General features: G+C 34.8%; 1 protein-coding gene across 3 annotated transcripts in view; it reads left to right on the forward strand.

The window, feature by feature from the left end:
* Positions 1-22,094, forward strand: part of EFR3A (EFR3 homolog A) — a 109,651-nt gene extending 87,557 nt beyond the window's left edge. For all 3 annotated transcript variants that reach the window (XM_054498090.2, XM_054498091.2, XM_054498092.2), the window contains 5 exons: positions 4,908-4,999; positions 10,280-10,328; positions 11,133-11,236; positions 11,767-11,816; positions 19,351-22,094. In XM_054498090.2, coding sequence (XP_054354065.1) covers positions 4,908-4,999; positions 10,280-10,328; positions 11,133-11,236; positions 11,767-11,816; positions 19,351-19,456 — 401 coding nt within the window. In that variant the 3' untranslated portion in view covers positions 19,457-22,094. The remainder of the gene's footprint in view (positions 1-4,907; positions 5,000-10,279; positions 10,329-11,132; positions 11,237-11,766; positions 11,817-19,350) is intronic.
* Positions 22,095-24,375: the final 2,281 nt, after the last annotated feature.

Below are 24,375 nucleotides of genomic sequence, written 5' to 3' on the forward strand. Positions count from 1 at the left end.
TTGTTGAGTATCTTTGACAGTGGAGCATGCAAGTAAAGTAGCTTGTAGGCAGTTAGGAGATAGGACTGGGTTTTGTGTGAGGGTTAGGAGGTTATAATGAAAATTTTGAAAACAGCAACATAGGGGATTTTGCTAAAGCCTTCAGGGAGGATGACTTCTCACAGTGAAGGCATGGAGAGAAAGAGGATGGAATGGCTTTAGACAGTTCTCTTTTCCTGAGGAGAGGCCATGTTGGGAAGGAACGTAAAGCTCCAAAGCTGAAAGTCTCAAGAATGTGAAAGGAAAGTAAGGTAATGTTGGAATGTGGGTGCTAGGAGGTTGGGGGGTGAGAAGGCAGGTAGAGGAGCTTCCAAAAAGGGAAAGGTGGCACAAATTGCTGAAGCTTCAGAGAAGCAGAAAATTGATTAAGACCTTTCTTTGGATTTTCCTGGAAGGTGATTATTGATCACCTTTGAGACAACACTATATTTCCTTTTTGTTCTCAATGATTTTGCCGCTCAGTGACCCCTTTCCTGCCCCCATACTTGTCTTTTCTTTTTTATTATTGGCTTCAACATGACTCTCTTTCTGCAACCCCTCAGCTTTCATAAATTAACCCAGAAATTATTTTATAGCCTCCTTTGAGAGAAGCCCTTATTTTCACTTCCGGTGAGACCTTGAAAGTTAATCTGCCTAGATGCTATAAGCAGATCAGCAGGCATGACCACATACTGCCTTGTGGCAATTCCATTGATGTCTTTATGTCCAGTTATTTGTATCAAAGCATGATTATGAAGGAAAAACAAAAAATACAGGGTCTAGGTTAACTCAGCAGTAGCCACATGCAGGATATAAAATATTCTCATCCTGAAAATTCTTGCAAAATAATGTGTCCTGTTTTGTTGCAGTTGAGTATGTACTGATTCTGTACCTTCAGCCTTCATGCAGTAGAACGTGGATGACTTTTGTATGGGAGATACAAAACCCAGAGTCTCACTGAATTTCGTGCATGGATATGTAGATCAGACATCAATGTACATGACGGTAGTACAAGGCTGAAGGATGATGGAAGGGAAGTTCATTAATAACCGGTAGTAAGTTTTTGTAGCTCAGAAGAAAAAGGGACAAGTAGAAATAATTGGAGTAATATTTAACACTTTAAGGAAGCGATGTGATGTTCAGATAGGCCTTGAAAGATAAGAATCTCTATCGTGAAGAGGATGGCAAAGAAGGGCAGGTAATGACATGATTCTAGAAAGCAGATATCCCACAGCATGCACAGAGGTTAGAAAGCAGGCATCTTTGAGTTGAGCACTAGATTGATTAAGGAAGGTTGAAGTTACTGTTGGTAAGATCTGATGAGAGAGCCTAGAATGTCCTTTTAATTCACAAGCAGTTTGTGGGGCATAGCTTGGGAAGTTATGTGGTTAGTGTTTTAAGAAGCTTAGTTAACATGGCGGTGACATACAGGTAAAATTGTAGAAAGGTCTGTCATTAGGATGGACTGAGTTACTGGTTCTCAGCTAAGGGTGAATTTTGCAATCTTGGGGAAATTTTTACTTGTCACAACTGGGACAGAGAGAGATGAGATAGGCCTATTGGCATCTAGTGCGTAGAAGCTAGGGATGCTGCTGAACATCTTATAATACAAGGGACAGCTTCCCACAACAAGAGTTATCTGGCCAAAAATGTCCATAGTGTCAAGGTTAAGAAACCCTAGCTAGGTTATGCTATAGTAGCAAACAAACCCAAATTCTTAATGGTTTGAAACAGTGAAGATGTATTTATTGCTCAGACTCGCTGTACATAACTATACATCATCCACATTCTGGAATCCAAGCTAATGGAGCTACCACTGTCTGGCACATTACTCATACTGTATTGGCCAGGACTTGTTACAGAACCCCTCCTAACCACAGAGAGGACAGGAATTGCAATCCTGTCACATCCCCAGAAAGGGGCAAACTATAATATTGACTAACAGTATTAGTTACAACCATGGAAGGCTACCTTGGAGTAGAGGAGTAGTCAGTAAGAGAGAAACCAGTTTCTTGCTGATTGCTTTTAATTCTTCATTCTTTGCCCCTTCAGTAAAGTAAAATCACAGTATATACAGAATGGGATTAGAAAGATGGAGCATAGGCTGGGCACAGTGGCTCACACCTGTAATTCTGGCACTTCGGGAAGCCGAGGTAGGAGGATTGCTTGAAGCCAAGAGTTGAGACCAGCTTGAGAAAAAAAAAAAAAATACCCCGTCTCTACAAAAAGTTAAAACAAAAAATTTAGTCAGTTGATTCCATGTCTTTGCTGTTGTGAGCAGTGCTGCAATGAACATACGCATGTGCAAACCAACACAGGAACAGAAAACCAAATACCACATGTTCTCACTTGTAAGTGGGAGCTAAATGATGAGAACACACAGACACATAGAGGGGAACAATGCACACTGGGACCTGTTGACGGGTGGAGGGTGGGAAAAAGGAGAGCATCCAGAAAACAACAAATGGATACTAGACTTAATATGTGGGTGATGACATAATCTGTACAACAAACCCCCATGACACAAATTTACGTGTATAACAAACCTGCACATGTACCCCTGAACTTAAAAGTTAAAAAAAATTTACTGGGCATGGTGGCACATGCCTTTAGTCCTGACTACTCGGGAGGCTAAAATGGGAGAATCACATGAGCCCAAGAGTTTGAGGCTGCAGTGAGCTCTGATCACACCACTGTACTCCAGCCAGGTTGACAGAGAAGAGACACTGTCTCAGGAAGAAAAAAAAGAGAGAGAAAGATGAAGTGTTGCCAGATGATACAGTAACTCTGCTGTTACGCTGATTCTAGACCTGAGCTTCCCTACTGTTTTGGGGGAACATTATAGGTGTGTCTGGGTATTGTTCTCCTTACCTCTTCAGGTAGCTGGAGAGGGCCTGGGGCAGTCTGAGCCTGCAATATGAGCAGGCCCTTCCATTTATCTCTGTGTACCATGCATGCATTATAATTTAATGTGTGCAGTGAGGTAGAAAACTTCGGGAACTCTGCATTAAGCAGTGGGCTGCATTTGTTTAACAATTATAATTAGGACTGAAAATGATCTGTTTTAGAAACAACTATATTGGTAGTATAGAAGGGAGAAACATACTAGGAAGACCCACTTGAAAGCTATCCTAAGAGATGGTAAGAAAAGATGAAGATTTTGAATGATGACACTCTTGAAAATAAATAGGACAATGTGGAGATATAGATGGCTTATTTAGAGATGCGGAATTGGATTTAGAACATGTCAAATAGAATTGATTAATAAGAAATTGGAAATGTTGAACTCAGAAAAGGAGGTGCCAGAATCCTGCTCAGTCACTCAAGTATTTATAGAGCACTTACTAGGTGCTAGCTGCAACCCTAATAGTACCTGGAAACTCTTTGAGAGAGTTAGAAGTCCTGGGATGTGACCTGGGTGAGTACATTCCTTTTAGGACTGGGAGTAGAACAGTAGCCAACTTGGCATCATTGTCACCCTTTCTGAATTCTCTTCTGTATCGTAAAGGAAAAATTGGAACTATGTTTTTTCAGAATCAGAGACTGACAATGAAAAGCACTCAGAAAAATTTGCAAGTAGAAGAGGAGAAACTGTTATCTTTGAAAGACAGTGTAACATTCAAATGAGTGGAGATCAGACTAGAAGCTTCCAGAAGCTTCTTGAGAATTACCATCTCCATGCTGCAGACTGAGACTATCCGATGGCTAGCCTAATTTTTACTCACTCAGCTTTCCAAGGGTTGAATAAGCCTCTAATTCTATATATTAGAATACACAAAGTGACTTCCTTTTTTGATTGTAATCATGATTATTTGATATTTTCCTAGAATCCTGTACTCTCCATCACACTTTAATAATTTGTTGATTTTATTGTATAAATTTCCTGTTAAAGTGTAAGCTGCACGGGATGTGTAATGTCTATTCAGCAGACTGTCCCTAACACCTAACAGGGTCTCTAATCACTTCCTAGATTTGTTGAGTATTGAATGCTAAAGTAGAAAAACAGAAGTAGAAAAGAATGTATGTAAGGACATTATGATCAACAAATTCAAAGGTTCATGAAGTGGTTAAGCAGAAAATGGGCTAAGAATAGCTTTTGAATTTAGTGATTGGAAGACCATGGGATTTTATTTAAAAGTGCTGTCAGAAGAGTGGTTGGGGTTGGGATTATAATTACAGGACTTCAGCATAGTCAGTAGTGAAAAATCAGAGCAATTTGTTCAGACTGTACAAATGAATTGGGGGCACAAAAGTAGATTAGCTAGAGCACTCAGTTAAAGACAACATCTTTCTGGAGAAGTGGTCAAATATAAAGCAAAATAACAACAGCTGATGGAGATGACTGAATGGACAATGCTGGAGGAGATATTAATTGAAACAGCAAATTCTTTCAGTCCACAAATTGTAATGCACTGTAAGCACCTTTAGACATTGCTTCCCAAACTGTCATCCTAGAACCAGAGTTAGTTGACAGCTTTCACTGTTTCCTGAAAATATTAGAGAGATAAGGGCAATATTGTCAGTTTTCATTTAGGCTAAATGTATTAAGTTTAGATTATGTACTTCCTTCGTTTGCTGTTACATTGACTTGCTTTTTTTAATTAAACTATTCAGTAGTGGTTGTTGATGTTGCTGTCCTAAATGCCCCTTTTTGAAAAATAAAAATCAGATAACCTTATTTCAGTTCACCTCATCAATTTTACTTTTTAATCTGCTTCACGAAATGTAAAAGTCCGAGAACACGCTGCTTTATGTATTTAGAAGGAACAAAAAAGACAAACTGTCTTAATTTTTTGACAGTTTTTGAAATCTGAAATAAGTAGAGTTTATAAATGAAAAGCAACATAACATTTCTAACAAATAATGAGAAGAAAACAATTTTATTTTAGATGAAGATCGACTTTCTAGAAGAAAAAGCATTGTGGACACCGTATCCATTCAGGTGGATATTTTATCCAACAATGTTCCTTCTGATGATGTGGTAAGTTACTGAAAGTTTATGGTAGAGTACTGTCTTGGTAGACATCATTTAAAGGAATTTTTTGCCTTCCACCCTTTCAAACAGGAGAAAATACAACTCTAAATTATCCTCAAATCAACTAAATTATTAGTAGAAATTAATCTGATTTAGCTTTGAATTTATTTATAATTTATTTTACTGAACTCATTTCAGCTGTCTGTAAAGATATATAAACCTAACATATGTTACAATGTCAGATTTCACATTATAATTTAGTGTAATAAAAGGAACTGTAAAGTATAATTTTTTTTTTTAAGAAACTTTATACAAAGGCTGTCATTAAATTAGTGGGCCCTCTAGGTCCTACTTATTTTTAAAAATTTAGGAAATGCAAATTACAGAAATAGATAGAACTATACATCCTCATGTGAAGCCAAATGCTCACTACCTTTGAAAAGTTTTAAAACTTCATCTATAAGGGAAAATGTTTTAATTATTTTGGATAGTAAGGATGTAGTTTAAGCTGTGTCAGTGAACTGTGTACTCTGTAAGGACTGTGGCTCATTTAAAACATCATAGATTTCATGCTCTCCTCCCATTTCGAAAGAGCACAAGAGTGTACCCTCCTGAGTTATAGGGGAAAAAGCAGCCAGTATTCTCTAGGACTTATTCTACACAAATCACCAGAGAATTTTTTCATAGTCAAGTAAAAATGCCAAAATGCCAGCATGTCAAGTCAACCTCCACCTTGTGGTTTATCCGTTGTTTGCCTTCCTAAGTATTTTATTATTTCTCATTAGTACAATATGCATAATTAAAAGAATATCCACATAGGGAAAGGGAAAGGAAATTAGCTGAATTTATGCTTTCTCAAGCCTCCCTCCTACCCCCTTACAATTCCTATTGATTTATTTGTCTTCAGGTACTAAACCTATTTGGTGGCCAGAGTACAGCCAACTGACTTACGTTTTCTATGCCATTCAGCTCCCCATTACATAGAAGTTATCAGTTTTGTTAAGAACTTATCAGCACGGCATCAAGAGTAGTTGAAGAAGCACTTAGTGTTCATTTTGAAACTCAACGCATTAAGGCTAAAGTTTCTTACCAATTTAAGACTTAATAACAAACTTTCCCAAATTCACCTCTTTCTTCAGAGCTATTTAATTTATACACTCCTTACCAGTAAGAAGAGTATCTTGCTAGTTCTGTCTTTTAATGATTATGGATTTGCCGCTATTACCTTTCTAGGGAAGAAATTCATCCAAAGTCTTAGATTATAAACTTAATTTTGTTAAGGGAACGCTATGTGTTATTGACTGGTATTTTCACCTTTCTCCTTTTGTTAACTATTCTTACTTCTTTCAAAAATATATAGCGAACACTTGAAACTGTTGGAAAGAGTCAGTCTATTTTGATAAAATCAACTGAAAAAAACATTTGCATAAAGACTCAATGTAGGGGAAAGATTCTTGACACAAATCTTACATTAAAAGTCTGTTAATATTTTTATTAACTTTTACAAGATCCTGTTGTTTTTCATTTACTATAAGTGCTAAGTCAAATATGCCTCACACCAAGCATCTGAAAAGTTAAGTACACTTTAGTGTCACATTTACTTGAGCACATTTGAGTTTCGGACTCATTTACCATTGTGGAATCTGCTTTTGGATATTAGAGATGTTTGTTCAAATACCAGAAGACAGAATAATACTATCTTCTAGGCTAAAACTAATTAATTACTTTCATATAATGGACAGGAGAAATTCACATCAGATAGTTATTTTACCAGTTAATGGTGCAGCAGAATATCAAACTATTTTCTTAAAATGAATCAGGTAAGAACATTGCTCATAAAAAATAACTTTTTTATTTGGTCAAAATTATTTATAGTTTTATATGTATAATCCTAGTTTATCCTCAGATGTATTTGCTTTTGCTTTTTGAACTTATAATTTAAAAAAAAAGAGAGAGAGTCAGAAGGTTGTTTAGATGGAAACCATAACAAACTTCTGTTTCCCTAAACTCAAATTGTTACTCTAGTCTATTGAAATACCTGGTCCACTTGAGATGTGCCAGTTCTGACATTTGCAATTCCAACCTTGGCCTACTGAGAATCATTTGGTGAACTTTTTCTAAAAGTTGCCATATATAAAAAGATGTATATTATTATTTCTTCTAAATAATACATTATTTCTTCTAAAAATGTACTGATGCCATAAAATGTATTATTGATATTTTTATCATAAAGCAGTTGATTTTATACCTTTTACATATCTCAAAGCAAGAGGGAGATTTGAGAGACTCAAGGTAAAAGGTATTTTTAGAGTATAAATTTGTGGTTGACTTTAGAGGAATGCTTCCCAATGCATATATATGCACACCACACATATATATGCATATATGTATGTATACACACACATTTTTATAACGATACCTAACTTAAATTAATGTATTCAAGAAGATAAATGACTAAAATAGAACAGAGGCATCTCTGTCTTCTGAGATAAAATTATCAGCTTGACTAATAGAATAAAGCACTATAGGCATGATTTTTTGCTTCCTTATATATGCATAACTGATATGAGTAAAACCTGAAATCACCACACTACTCTTCTCTCTAAAAGCTTATAGTAAGTGCTTGATTATTTAAGGGCATGGGTAGGATGTTATATATATTAAATTTTGAGTATATATTGAATTTTTTGGTACAAAATTAAGTCACTGGTTGACTGTAAAAGATTGTTGTTTTTTCTAGCACAAATAACAGATCTTTGTTTTATATCCATGTACTCCTGCCTTTTTTCCCCAAATACAACTGGAGAAACTTGTGTGTATGCTAGCATCTAGTCAATATTAGTCACACTCTGTGGTGCTAGATGCTATCAAATTACTATGATATTAGTAGACGTGACATAGCAACTACTATAATTAGAAAAAATGAATGGCAGATTTTATGTAGGCCCAAGGGCGTTATATAGTCTAGGTTAGTGTTGTAGATCATAGATAAAGCAAAAGTCATAGATTATAAAGGGAATGTTGAAATTCCTTTAGGATGGTGCCTTTGCACCACTTCTCTATAACTCCAACATAACCAGTTTTCCCTCTAGAGTTGGAACAGATTGTACTTTAGTAGATCACCAAATAAAGTACGTAGCTTGTATTTACCAGCTATGGTATATAAAAATATGAATCATTAAATGCTAGTATAAAGCAGTTAGTCTTGAAAAAAAAAAAAAAAAAAAAGATCCACAAAAGGGATGAGTGGGAGATAAGATTGAAGCAAAATTATAGAAAGTTGTATACCAGGCTGAGGGCTTTGTATGTCACTTCACAGGAGGTAGGTAAACACCGAAATTTAGTCAGTGTCATTATTAGAGTTGTGCTTTCATAAAAAGAACCTCTCAAGTGTGACAAGGCTAAATTAGAAAGAAGAGACTGGAGGTAGAGGCCAGTTAGGAGATCCTTGTAATAATCCACAGTTGATGGAATGAGGATCTAGAGTAGCCAGGCTGGAGGTTAACAGAGAGAGACAGGAGGGCAGGAGTACTCTACTTTAAAGTAGAATGAATAGGACCAACAAATGACTTAAAGGGATTTAAAGAAAGGAGACGTTAAAAAAAAGAAAAAAAGTAGACACTGATGGCATGACTTAGGGGTTCTTTTTATGTTTCTTTGTTTGTTTGTTTTTTGAGACGGAGTCTTGCTCTGTCACCCAGGCTGGAGTGCAGCGGCGCTATCTCGGCTCACTGCAAGCTCCGCCTCCCAGGTTCACGCCATTCTCCTGCCTCAGCCTCCTGAGTAGCTGGGACTACAGGCGCCGGCCACCACGCCCGGCTAATTTTTTGTATTTTTAGTAGGGACGGGGTTTCACCATGTTAGCCAGCATGGTCTCAATCTCCTGACCTCGTGATCCACCCGCCTCGGCCTCCCAAAGTGCTGGGTTTACAGGCGTGAGCCACCACGCCTGGCCGACTTGGGGGTTCTTGATGCTAGGAAGCTGCATCATAATTATCTGAATTAAGGCAAACGGACAAAAAGAGAAGAGTTAGTAGGGTAAGGTATTTTAGCTCTTTACTTATCTGAGATTGACAGGTAAGAAGTAAAAATTATATGTATCAAGAATGCTGACCTTCTAACTTCTCCCATGTTCTTTTTCCTGTACTGTAGTTGTGTCTCAAAAGTCAGAAGCTCCTAGCCAGTTCTAAGAACAAAAGCAATTCCTTTTTTTCACTGAAGTACTAGAATGCTTATAAGTACAAATAATTGACCAGCCAGAGCCTAATCTTATATGTCTGCTCCGAATATCTAGAACAAAACAACTGAAGATTCCCAAGTTTAATCTGACTTCAACTAGAAATATGAAGCTCAGTAGCAAAACTGAGGGAGTGGAACTCTTGCTGCTTGATTTCCAGCTAAAGCCTTTGTATTACAGAGAAGCTAAGGTGCAGAGAATGAAGTCTTTTGCTTTCATTAGTCTTGCTGCCTTAGACTTAGCAAAAGAAGCTCATGAGCTAAAATTAGGGATGACCAGATTCCCAGGCAAGTACTCATGTATCGTTTCTTAATTTTTATTCAGAGATACTATAGGAACTGGATATATTATTTATCCTAAAAATGTGCTGATGCCATAAAATGTATTACTGACTTTTTTATCATAAAGCAGTTGATTTCATACCTTTTTACGTATCTCAAAGCAAGAGAGACTTGAAAGACATAAGTTAAAAGGATAGTTTCGGAGATTATACATTGGTGGTTAACTTTAGAGAAATACTTCCCAAAGTAGTGGTTCTTACTTTTAAATCATTTAAAATCTTAGTTTTACTTTTGATTTGTAAACTGTGTGTGGTACCAAAATCATAGAGACTGTAGAGTACTTAGTTGTTTTTTATCACGTGGCTAAAAATGTATTTATGTATAATCTCAGCCTTCACTGTCTCAGAGCATTGTTTACTACAACACAGTGTTCAGTCAATGGGACTCAAATCTTCTTGTACATCACAGTACTGGAGACTGAGTTCTGTAACTCAAGGGTGGTTTTGTTGCCTAGGGTATGTTAATTATTGCAGTCTAATGCTAATCTATAGACTTGTTTTGGGGAACCCCTGCAGTAAGCCATTGTTAGAACCAATGAAAAAGTGGAGATTATTTGGTACTGTGGAGTATAATCACAGCTCACAGCTCAGACCCAACACAAAGAAGAAAACAAATCTGAAAAACTTCTTAGATGACTTGTAACTAGGTAAATGTATTATTTATACTGACCCTTTTTAACTCTCAATTTCACTTATCACTTTTCTCTAGGTTAGTAACACTGAAGAAATCACTTTTGAAGCATTGAAGAAAGCAATTGGTGAGATATTTTGCACTTGTTAGTACTACCAATATTTAACTTATCTTTATCTGCTGCTTTTTTCAATGACAGAATACATAGAGGGGACATTACAAAAACAAAACCAAAGAAACTTGTTGGCTTCTGTAGAAATGTATCATTTATTTAGCTACATGTTTTAGGCTTCAGAATTGTCTTGTCCCTTCAGGGTCATATTCCTGAACAAACAGACACAATTATGGCAGTGATATAAAAGAAGACATTTATTAATTTACTTTCTCACAAAGTTTGGCCAGACCATACATCATCATAAGACCAAGAAAATTCCTTTCCAAATTGTGGTGAATAAATGGAAAAGGCTACAACAACATGGTTCCAAATGACCCCATTCTTATTTCAGTTATTCCGCTTAGTACCAAGATTCAATTTAGCAAATATTTTATGTAGTACCTCATATGTGCAAGAACATAGTTGTATAAAAGAATCATCCTTCAGGAAGGACCGTGAAGTAGTTCGACTTGTAGGAAGCTCCCGTTCCCTTGCCATTTTTTGGTAAGAGAGACAAAGGCATTCTGTGAAAGAGAATCTTGTGCTGTGTAGTTTTAACCCTTAGATTTTTTGGGTTTTGTGTGTGTGTGTGTGTGTGTGCTTTCTAGCCTTAAACAAGACATTTCATGGATGTTAGGCCTTTTTATTTTTTTCTTATAAAAGCCCTGTAAATTGCCCTTAATTTTGGATGATATATCATTAGCTCTTAATGGTCATTGACTGGATTCTGTGAAATTATGTATTCCCTTTAATGAGTCTTTATAAATATTTGTATAGATACCAGTGGAACGGAAGAACAGGAAAAGGAAAAGAGGCGTCTTGTGATAGAGAAATTTCAGAAAGCACCTTTTGAAGAAATAGCAGCACAGTGTGAATCCAAAGTAAGTGAAAAAACGGTGAAGGGATTGTGGGTGGACTGTTGTTTTGTGGAAACTCTTACTTGGTGATTGGTTGATAAGTTCCAAGCTTTAGTCAAATCAACAGAACACAGGAAAATATATCAGATAAGGACTGAAAACTCTGAAGGCATATCTATGAGGCCTAAATAATTTCTTTGTGTGATGTAAGCTGATGGAAATGGTGGAACTGTTTTCCCAAATTAAGTATTAGTGATTGTTATAGTTTTGATAGTTTTTTGCAGTGGTTTTCCATGATTTTGCTGCAGGTATCTTGTTTTATGTGTTTGTTGATTTGTTTTTAACATTGAGACTAGGAAAGGGAAAAAAAGACAATGTTTACATTAAATTCTAATAGATAAGACAGATCAAACCAAAACATTAAAGCATTGTGTACTTAATAATTAATCAGCTTAATAGTCACAATTATACTTTGTCTCTTAAATTACATTGATATTATTATATATAGATACTTAGAAAATAAACCATTCTCAACGTTTTTTTCTTTTTTGCAGGCAAATTTGCTTCATGATAGACTTGCCCAAATATTGGAACTCACCATACGGTAAGGGTTTTGTTATCGCAATAGCAATAACACACACACACACGAATAGAAACTGTCAGACCCCTATGAATTTGTGGTTCATTATGTTTAAGTTATGATGTTAAAGTAATGCTTTTCATTTAGGATTAACATAAGATCATATAGGTGATCCTTTGCTTAATAGTGATTCTGTTTTTTAGGCAGAGTCTGATACCCTTTCTTGACTAGTTGTCCTCTAGCTTTTTAGCTTCTTTTTTAGATTATTCATTCCTTCCTGATGATCTCTTAAGTACATTTGGACCCATATTGAAAGACCCATATTCTAATATTATGCTTAATTAGGAAATTGCTCATATTGAATCGTTTTGTCCTGCAGAAACTGCATTTTAATATGTCAGCCTCATGGTTCTTTTCAGGGCAGTAATAAGTCTACTTATGCAGATGGCTCATTTGAATTATTGAACTTTCCTTTAGTTTTTTTACATCATACTCATTTGAGTTCTGTTGTGAATTATTATGCTCTTCAATTATCCTATGTCTATACATTAATAAGAAATGTAGCACCTGAAGGAAGGAGAGGCAAACTCTAGGTTCCATCTAAAGAAGGAACTTCCACATAGTCTTACATTGACTTCAGTGTGGAAACCTGCCTTTGTGAGAGGTGGCCAGTAGAGATGTCTATGCTTCTGGAAATTTTTTCTATATCTGCCATATCTTTTATATTTTTAACTTGATTCATTAAGTCTGTTTTGCTTCAACCCTGTATTATATTAATATTAGAGACAGGTAAATGCTCTAGGCCACTTGCTTTTTTGTTTGTCTTTTTTCTGCTTTCATAAGCAAGGCACATTTTTGTCATTATATATCTTACTCGAGACATTTCCCTCCCATTCCTGCTACACTCTCTAAGTTGAGAATCACTCATTTACCAAATGTAAGAACAGAAAATCAGACTAAAACATTCAATATGTGCTAGACAAGGGGTCCCCAACCCTCAGTCCAGAGACCTGTACTGGCCCATGGCCTATTAGGAACCAGGCTCCACAGCAGGAGGTGAGCGGCGGGCAAGCGAACATTACTGTCTGAGCTCCGCTTCTTGTCAGATCAGTGCGGCATTAGATTCTCATAGGAGCAGGAACCCTGTTGTGAACTGCTCATGCAAGGGATCTAGGTTGCATGCTCCTTATGGGAATCTAATGCCTGATGATCTGAGGTGGATCAGTTTCATCCTGAAATCATCCCCCCAGTCCCCATCCTTGGAAAAACTGTCTTCCACAAAACTGGTCCCTGGTGCCAAAAAGGTCGGGGACTGTTGTGCTAGACTTAGGATTCAATTAAAATTGCTGGGTATGGGCATTTACTTCTTTGATGACTAAATGTCAAACATTTAATAGTAAATGTCTACTCTGTACTTGATCTTATGCTACATGGTTTATATCTATTATTTCTGCTAATCCTCACCATAGCCCTGAAAGCTAGTAGATACTATTTTTTTTTTTTTTATTTTTCACGTGAAAGACACCAAGGCTTAGAGAAAAGTAAAATAACTTGCTGAAGGTCATACAGCTAGTGAGTGGCAAAGTCAAAATTCAAATCCATAACTGATGTTCTTAAAAGGAATGTTGCTAGAGATCACCATATTACATTTAGTCAAACTAACATAACTATATGAATTTAATATTTTAGAATAAGTATTATAACTAATTCTGTTTAATTGGTACCACAACTACTACTAATACTTACCTTCATTGAACAGTTGCTACTAATGATTAACATTTTTAAACACCTATGTTGTTCTAAGCACTGTGCTAAATGTATTATTTTATTTAGTATCTGCAACAGACTCTAACAAACAGTGATTATTCTCATTTTACATGTTTATAAACAGAGATACATGGAAGTTAGGTAACTTATACAGGGTCACCTATTTAGGAAGCAGTAGCTCTGGAATAGCTTATGGAGAAACTAAATAGACTTTATAGAAATGTGTCTTCAGAGTTTTCAGGTCCTGTCTGATACATTTTCTCTTGTTAATTTGCCTCACCCTAACCATTAGACAGTGGAAAGAGTTTGTATTCTCCATAAAAGAAACCGAACACACAATATTATACTTCGCTCCCACTGTTCTTTCATTTACATTTTAACCATACCTGAGTATGGTTTAAAAAAAACAAGAAAGGCAAAGAAGCAGTAAAATACAGTGAGAATAAGCAGCCTCACAGATAACCCAGTTATTGGAATTAGTAGAAAAGGCCCTTAGAACACCACACACCCATACCCCCCACCCAGGCCCCACACACACGTCAAAGAATTTAAAGGACAAGATACATATAGTTTGGAGAGAAATGTGTGTGACACTGCTTATTCTCACAATAGTTTCCTGTTTCTTTGCATTATAATTGCGAATTTTAATGTTCCTCTCATAAGAGTACTAAAACATAACTAACAAGACAAAAGTGCAGAAAGGATATAAGATTTGAACCATTTCAGTCAATTTAAGTGGCCTTTAGAAAACATAATGCTAGGCAAATACAGAATATAGATTCTTTTGAAGTGCACATACAACATTCACAAAATAGATAAATGTGGGACTATAACAAGTGTAAGTAAATGTCAGGAAACTGACATGTTAAGACATCATGTTGAGTATGTTCTCTTGCCACAAAAAAAATTACAATGCATTAACACATATCTAGAAAAATTTCAAATATCTGGAAATTAAAAGACACCCATACCTCAAAGAAGAAATGACAGGACAAATTAGAAAACATTTTAAACTGAAAATACCTATCAAAGTTTTGTAAGATGAAGCTAAAATCGTGCTCAGGAGCAAGTTTATATGTTTAGATGCTTTTGCTTGCAAAGAAGAGAGATCTGAAAGCAGTGAATTAATGACTTTTGATGAGACATTAGAGAAAGAACAACAACATAAGCTAAACTAAGTATATCAGAAGTCAATGAAACAGAAAATAGGCAAACAATAGAAAATATTAACAAACCTAAAAGTTTGTTCTTTGAAATGGTTGATAAAATTGGTACACCTCTAGTCAGTGTTAAGGAAGAAAAAGAGAGAAAACACAGATTACCAATATTATAAATAAAAAAGAATTATAGATAATAAAGGAATGTTATACACAATTTTATGACAATAAATTCAACAATTTAGATGAAATGGGCAAAAATTATTGAAAGTCAAAACTAACTAAAATTGACACAAAAAGTAGTAAAACATCCAAATAACCCTATAACTGTTGAAATAGATTTGCAATTTAAAAGCATCCTACAATAAAATGCATTTAACTTCACTGCTTACTTTTATCATACATTTAGGTAAGAAATAATACCAGTTTCATATATATTCAGGAAACAAAGGAGGTAGAAACATTTTCTAACTCATGAGGCCAGTATAACTTCAACACTAAAATGAGACAAGGATATTTTAACAAAAATGAAATTATAGACAAGTCACAGAAATCTTTATCAAAATGTTAGCAAATGTATAAAACTGATGATATGGCCTAAATAAATGGGGTGACTATGAGGAAAGCAAGATCAGTTTTACATTAGAAAATTGATCAGTCAGCAAAATTCACCACATTAACATAGTAAGAAAGCAAAGTTGCATGATCACACCAGTGGCAGGAAAAAAAACATTTGAAAAAGCTCAATGTTCATTTAAGACAAAAATTATCAGAAAATTTGGAATAGAAGGGAACTTAATCTGATCAAAGAGTAATTATAAAAAATCTATTGCTGATGTTATGTATAATGGTGAAAGTCTGATGCCTTTCACCTAAAACTGGGTCAGGGATGTCTACTCTCAGCATGTCAACATTGTATTGAAAGTCTTAGGTAAGTAAAGTAAAAAAAGGAAAAATATGAGAAAGGAAGAAATAAAATTATCTTTTCACAGATGACATGGTTGTGTATGTGGAAAATCTTAAGTAATCAAGAAAAAAAAACCCTACTAGAGTTAATACATGAATTAAATGAATTTTAGTAAGGTCACAGGATTCAGAGTATTCAAGGTCAGTATTCAAAATTCAGTTGTATATCTATGTGTTAACAACAAACAATTGCAAGAGTAAATTTTTAAACATAGCTTTAAAAAAATTAGCCATAATTTAACAGTATGTAAGATTTCTGTTATGAATATAAAACATGAATGAGAGAAATTAACACCTAAACAAAGGAGAGATATACCATGTTCATGGATTGAAGGACTAAATATTGTTTATATGCTGTTTCTTTCAAGTTGATCTGTAGCTTCAATAAAATCCCAGTCAAAACCCCAACAGACTTTTTTTTGTAAAAACGTATAAATTGATTTTAAAATTCAGAGTGCAAAGGACCTGGAGTAGCTAAACTGTTTTGGAAAGGAAAAATAAAGTTGAAGAATTTACACTGCCTAATTTCAATACTTGATTTATAAAGCCAGAGTAGTCAAGACATTATTGGTATAAGAGTACACAAAGAGATCAAGATAACAGAATGGAGAGTCCTATCAAAAACTTAAGTGATTTTTGATAAAGGAATCAAAACAATTTAATGAGGAAAAGAAAATATTTTCAACAAAAGTCCTGGAACAACTAGATAAGCTAAAAGAAAAATACTAAACTCAATCCCTACCTTCCACCAAACACAAACATTAATTATTAAGTTAGGTAATCAATGTCTATGTAAAAGCTAAAACCAAAATTTCTAAAAGAAAACATAGGAAAGAGTCCTCTCAGTCTTAAAATGAGCAAAAAGTTTTCTTAGGACACACAAAGTACTAAACAAAATTGGTAAATTGGTCTTCATCCAAATTAAAAACTTACCCTTAAAAGACTCCAGTAAGAAAATGAAAAGGCAGACCACAAACTGAGAAAATACAGTATACACAATACCAATATCTGATAAAGAACCCCTACAACTGAAAAATAAAAAGACAATTTTCAATGACCAAGACAGTGGATGTTTTACAAAAGGAATGTTTGAATCTCCAGTAAGCATGTGTAAAAGTGTTTAAAATCATTAGTTAACAAGGAAATGCAAATTTAAATAAGATACCATTTTGTGCCCAATAAAATGAGAGAATTGAGTATATTCACAAAAAGACATATGTGAATGTTTATGACAGTTTTATTCACAGTTGCCAAATGTCCATTAGCATGAGAACAGACAAATGGTGATAATATAATGAAATACTATTCAGCAATAAAAAGGAACACAATTTTTGGGATAAATCTAAAAAACATATTAAGTAACAGAAATCAGACATAAAAGAAGATAGTTTGTTGGACTGTTCATAGAGCCTGTATAGACCATTTACGTGAAGTTTAAGAACAAGCACCACTAATCTTCAGTGATAGAGATCAGAACATAGTTGTTGCAAGTGGATGTATGTGTATGGGTATGTCAGAGTGGGGAGAAATTGACTGGTTAGGGACATGAAACATTTTGGGGGTGATTGAAAGTGTTCAGTATCTCTTGAACCCAGGAGGCAGAGGTTGCAGTGAGCCAAGATCACACCATTGCACTCCAGCCTGGGTGACAAGTAAAACTCCATCTCAAAAAAAAAAAAGAAAAGAAAGTGCTCATTATCTCTATTGGGCTATGATTTACATGGGTGTGATTTACATGAGTGTATACATTTGTCAATTTTTGTCAAACAGTACTCTTAAGATCAGTTTATTTCATTCTGTGAAAATTATCCCTTAATAAAAAATTTAAATGTATTGTAAATACTGGAAAAATTGCAAAATTATTGTTAGTTACCAAAAATAGATATATCAGGAAAATATAAGAAAACCAACTGAATAACTTAACAATCGAGGACAGTTTGCAGTTAAAAATAATTATATGAAATTAATATCTGTGCATTTATTAATTAAAATGAAAACATTCTTAACCATGAGCTAATAAATTCAAAGAAGTATATAAGACTTACATGAAGAAACTATATATCTCTGAAATATGCTTAAGAATATTTATATAAATGGAAACATCTTATTCTTGAATAGGAAGTTAATATAGACATCAGTTTTCTGTAGATTAAGCTATCATTTTAGTAAGATAATTTTTTTTAAGTATTTGAACAAATGATGCTAAGGGCAATGTGAAAGAATCCACATGCAAGAGCAGTCAGGAAAATGCTGTAGAAAGAAACAAGGGAGCATTTGCCTTGCTTGGTAGAAAAACATATGACAGATCTTTGGTACTTACATTAGATTGGAGCTGCATATGGGTAAGTGGAAGAGAGGAAAATTCAAGTATAGAAGGTATCTGTGGTAAAGATAAGATTTCAGATTTTCAAGGAAAAGAGCAACTGTTGAGTTGATCTCATTTGGACAACTGCTGAACACTACTGACCAGTGAGAGGGGTTGGGGGAAGATTTCCACTTCACTTCTTTTACCAAGATAGACAACTTCACTCATTGTTCAGAAAAATACAGAAAACACTAGAATTAATACAGGAGTATTTCTTGTAATCTTGAAGTAGAGGGAAAGTTTTTCTTAGCATAACTAAAAAACTAAAAATTATAAGGAAATAATTGATTTTTTTGGTAAGGTTTTTAAGCATTTGGCAACAAAAAAAGTTGAGAATTAAATAATGAATTGGAGGAAAGCATTTGTATCATATGACAAAAGGTTAGTTTCCCAAATTGATAAGAGAAAAATATCTGAGTAGGATTAGAGGCAGTGGACTTAAATAGGCAGTTTACATTTTCAAAGAAACGTAAAATGGATACTACAAAGATACTTACCATTAATAGTAACATAAAAATTAAAAATGAAAATAAGAATGAATTACCTCCTGCCTCTCAGATTGGCAAAGCTGTTTGAAAAAGACTGACTATATCTAATATTTGTAACAATGTAAAAGGTACACTGAAATGCTGAAAGTGTAAATTGCTGGCATTCCGGCAATATGTATGTACCAAAGTCAACATTTTGAGTACACTTTGATGCAGAAATTCTACTTGTAAGACTATAAACCAAGGTGACAACCAGTCGGAATAAAATTATGTATGTGTCTAAGAACAGACTTGTTAACATTATTTATCATGATGAAAAAATGAAAATGAACCTGAATTTGTTCTCTGGATTAAATCAAGTATGATATATATATATATATATAATGAAATACCATATGAACCTGCATTTGTTCTCTGGAATAAATCAAGTATGATATATATATATATATATATATATATATATATATATATATAAAATGAAATACCATTCTGTCATCAAAAAAGATAATATCTGTATACATGAAATAATTTTTTACTAGTGAAACAAAGCTCACAAGAATGGGTAGAGTATAATCGCATTTAAAATTGTGTATACATATTTTCCAAGGAAAATGTCTGCTTTAGACTTAAAAACAGTTTGACACTACTGTAGTCTGTTTCCCATGCAGCCTTGTAGCTGGCCAGTAACTACAATGGCACTGATCGCTGCAATTAAGGAGTCTGACTTTGATATTCGCAGATAGTAGATAGAATACTCAGTGAAATGAACAGCTTGTAAGTACACCTGCTGACAATGTTTTTTTGTTCTTTTATAGTCCTCCTCCCAGTCCATCAGGAACACTGACCATTACTTCTGGGCATGCCCAATACCAATCTGTCCCAGTCTATGAGATGAAGTTTCCAGATCTGTGTGTGTACTGATTGGCTCATGAAGACCTCAGCATATGATTTGTAAAGCCTAAAAATTAAGGCCAAGCTGAGCTTTCAGGGTTTACTTAATGTGTATTAACATACGTCTTGAAAATAATGATGGAACATATCTTTAACCAAATGCTTGGCATACCATATTAGAAGTTTTGGAGCTATATATAATTTTGAGTACTTTCGAAGATAGATTTATGCCATGTTAATTTGCTTTGAGGTTCCTGTTGCCTTTTTAAGTTGAACATGTTTTGGTTTCACTTTATTCCACTGTTAAGTAGTATATTTTAAACTTTTCACAAATGTAATGTTTTTTAAAAAGTAAGCCTTCAGAGGACTGAAACTGTATAAATTGTTTATCTCTTAAACATCTACACAGCCTCTTAGATGTAGAATTTTTGTTGTTTTCTGCAAAGGCAGATACATTTAAATATATTCCTAGTCCTGGGGCTGCAAAACTGTTCGGTGGCTTTTTGTCCCCATGCTTTAGATAAGCTGGGATAGGCACCCTGCTATTCAGTTACTATAATAATATGTGATAGGCATTCCTCATCTTCTTCACAATAATAGGACATCTGTTGAATAGCATTCCTCGAATATGACCCTAAAAACGCCATACTTTTAATTGTCTGGTTCTTGTAATACTGTGTTTCCTGCCAAGAGTTTGACCATTCTGCTTGAGAAGTGTAGAGCTTACTCTTGGGGTACCAAACTGTGCAATATTTTTACATCATAAGATGTATTAGTTTACAGTATTATTATTGTGCTTTGAAATTATAGTAGTATTTTGCTGTGGCTCCATTAATTAAATGAGATATATATTTAGTGCAGAAAAAAAGACATTTAAAACAGCTATTAGTTCACCTGTGAAGAGTCTGTACATTTTGATTTCCATTAAGAGTACATTTATTTACATTTGTATATTGTTTTAAATCCTCATAGTCAAAAAATTCTCCAGATGGACTTTTAATTTGTAAGATTTGAACTGTGACTTGTACACATCTGTTTAGAATCAATTATATTATATTTGAAAAGCTGCCTGTGTTTTAACAATCAAGTGTGCTAAAGTTTGTCAATTTCAGCTGCTTTTGATTTCAGCTACCAAGATCACAGGTGCACTCAACACATACACTGACAGACCCATAACATTACATACATCTTAGTGAACTCTATCACATGGTAAAATGAACAGCTTTCTTTGTAACTCATAAAATTCTCTTAGGACATTTTTATAAAGTCACCTGTTTATAGTTCTATCTTTTCAGATTCCATTTCTTTTTACATAAAACAGCATACATATCAAAAACTGTAGCCTAGAAGACAGTTTAATTTTTGGCTTTTGTTTTTGTTTAAAAAATTGCAGTGAAGAATGGGATGTTTGTGTTTATGGCTATTTGGGCACCTTTAGTAGAAACAGAAAAAAGTAAGGAAACGATAATAGGACAAGCATACTTGAAAATTTCTGAATACTTAAACAAAAGCGCAACATCTTGAAAACCAGTCTAGTCATTGAAACCTATGAAATGACACTGAAAGATCCTGGGCTGCTTCTTAAATGTAGATCAGCAAGACTTGTTTCAGAGTGACAGTGGAGTCGTTACCACTGGAGGACTAAAGGGCCCTGTGGCAGTTGTCACTGGAACTTTGCCTCTTGATCAGGTAAAATGCTTCACCAGTCAGTAAAGCCAAGTTGTATTTTTTTTATTGCCCTTTTTTCCTTCTGTATTTTTAAAGAAGGATGTTAATTTTTGACTATATATTTTAAAAAAATCTAAGCAGGGGGACATGCAAAAACAATCATCATCCACTTGGATGTCATTTTATAGATTAACACTGTGTGCTTTTGTATGGAAAAAATATATATAATTTAATAGCATAAAAAATAAAATATATATTCATTTGCACTTATGTGAAACACAAACTTTGCTCTACAAAATTTCGTGTTTCTTAGTGATTTTAAAATGCATGTATTGCATGTAAAGGAAAACCATTACAATTAATGTTTATCACATCTTTATCTTGGTCTTTGTTGATTTGGGTTTTGTTGGGGTTTTTGTTACTGTTTTTAAATTACAGTAGGCTTCTATATATCCTGGATTTCTGAACTGGTCTTGTTGACAAGGATTCCCAAGAAATGGATCTTTTCACTGGCTGACTGTCCCATATCTGCAGGAGATTCTGCAGGAACTGGGTGTGCACACGGTGTTGTAGCCAGTTCAGGTACTGAATATTTAGGATTTGGTGAAGTTCACTGTGTTGCTATATTTTTGTAGATAAATAAAACTCAATAAATTGTTATTCATTCTCTTTTTGCTGTATAGAGTTGCTTATATCACTCTTTCTTTCATGACGTTGAACAGTTAACATTTCAATGTTCCTCCTGTACTTGTGTTGTCTGTGATCGCTTATAGAGTTTTATTGTTACTCTTGTTTACCTGAATACCTATGTGTACATACACATACTTCCTTAATACTTCTGAACTCATTATCTTTTAGAATAATAATACTACACTTTACCAGCAGTTAACTTCTCCCTACCCAAAATGTTTTTCTTCCTGTCTGAAAATGGAACTAATTTGTCTTATTCATGCTTATATCTGTATTAAATGTAATAAAGTTAGTTTTTGAAATGTAAAAATTCACTGTGCAATTCATATGTAAGCAATAAAACAGATTACTTGTATATAAGTTCATTTTTTATAGCTATTGTTACATTTAATTAAATTTATTCAATATTTGCTTAAATTTAAAATGAATTGCTTCTTTTGAGCCCAATAGTTCAAGGCTGCAGTGAGCTAAGATCATGCCACTATACTCCAGTCTGGGTGACAAAGCATGACCCCATCTCAAAAACAAAAACTGAAGAGCTTTAGTAAAAATCAATATGCCAAGTGAATTCATTCCCATGTACATTGGAAGTATCAGAATGATAACTGCTAGTCATGACAAGACGTTGTAAGGTAAAGTTCACAGTGTGTGCTTGTGAAAGTGTAGTTGCCATCTCTGTGTGAGTCTTAATGATTGTCTTTTGAACCTTACCTCCTTGTCCTATAAATTACACAAAGCAGCTCTTAAAAAATATATATATGTATATATGTATATATGTGTATATATGTGTATATGTATATATTATATATGTATATATGTGTATATATGTGTATATATGTGTATATATATGTGTATATATATATGTACACACACACACACATACACACACATAACTCTCAGTACCCTATCCCCCCTGGTTTGCTTATTCTACCACTTACAAAGATGTGCATCATAGCCTGAATGTGGTTCAGGAACCTCCTTTGTTAGGCAATGTAGCATAGCGGTGAGGAGCTCAGGCTCTTGTTCACAAATTCAGCACCACCACTACCTGAGTGACCTTAGGCCAATGACTGAACTTTGATCCGTGAAGTTCTCATCTGTAAAGTGAGTATGGTAAGTTCTGCCCTCCAAGGTTAGCTGTGAGGAGTAAGTGAACCACTTAGAAGAGGTTCCCTGTGCCATGCCTACGTGACACAGAGTAAGCATTCAATAAATGATTAATAATCATCTTTGAGTTCACTACACTGGGACATAAGCAACTGGGCAGCCCTCAGCTCTGCAGTCTTAGGCCAGCCATTCCACATTTCTGAACCTGTTTGCATGGATATAAAATGAGCACTGTGTTTGCTGTGCTGTCCCATATACTTTCCTTCCAACTCTAACTTGCTGTGATCCTGTTACCTGTTCTCTCATCTGATAAAATTACTGATCTCAAGTGCCAAGTTCAAATGAATGAAAAAGCAGAGGCAAGGTGGAACATCAAACTCTGCCTCTTAGTTTTGCTGTATTCAGCCTTTTACCTGTACGTTGAATCAGAGGCAGACTCTTACAAAGGCACTGTCTTAGCCTAGGTTTCTTTAAAGCAGAGCCTGAGACAAGGTGTATATGGAGGTATTACTTTGGGAATTAATCTAACATGGAAGCAGAAAAAGCCAATTAAGAGGATTTCTTGATTGTCTCACTTGAGGTGCCTGGATAACTATTCCACTGGACATTCTAAGGAGTCTCATAAAAATAATCTCAAAACTTCCCAGGGGATGAAAAATTGAGAAAGCATTTATTATTTGGCTTCTGTTCATGGTTGAAGGTGGCCCTGTGGTCACTAACTCCCCCACATTTTTGGACTGTTTGTGCTTGAGTGCTGAGCTGTTACCCCAAGTTTCCCATACCTCATTCTCAGGGAAGTCCTGTGCCAGAAGGCAGGAAGTACAGCAGTACAGCAAGCAGGCGGGCATTGCCATGACTTCCATGAGGCAGTCAGAGTCCGTGTGGAAATTGTTATCACAGCAGGGTCTGAAGGGATATGTGAGGATTAGAGGATGTGAAGTCAAGCAAAAGATGTCCAAGATAGCACCATCTAGTCTGGTATTTAAGAACAAGACTAAATCTGGGAGTATTTGGTTTATAATTTCATATGTCCCCCATCTTGCTCACTGGTTTTGGCCATAATACCTCTTGCACTGTTACATTTGCTGATGCTTTGCTTTTCTTATCTTACCTCACCTGCATAAAGTTGACAGCTGTACGCTTGTAGAATTCCTGATTCAAGAGACTTAAGGGCTGAAAGAATCTTAGAGTCAGGTTCATTCAAAGCTTATGTTTGACAGATGAGAACATTGAAATTCAGACTTAAAGCTGACAGTAGTCATTCACCAACTAACTTTAAACTAGTAAACTTCTGATTATGACATCAACTTTAGTATATCTGAAATTAGAAATACCGTTCTATTCCCTAATATAGCAAGAAAATATAAAAAGTAATCATCTCAAATATAATTATAAGTCATCTAAATGAATAAAGAAATTGAAATTAGGGATCCAGGGCATTCAACTCAGTGCACAGTAGGCTCCTTTAAAAAAAATGCTTTACT

Source organism: Pongo pygmaeus, chromosome 7, assembly GCF_028885625.2.
Source record: "Pongo pygmaeus isolate AG05252 chromosome 7, NHGRI_mPonPyg2-v2.0_pri, whole genome shotgun sequence".
NCBI classification, from domain to species: domain Eukaryota; kingdom Metazoa; phylum Chordata; class Mammalia; order Primates; family Hominidae; genus Pongo; species Pongo pygmaeus.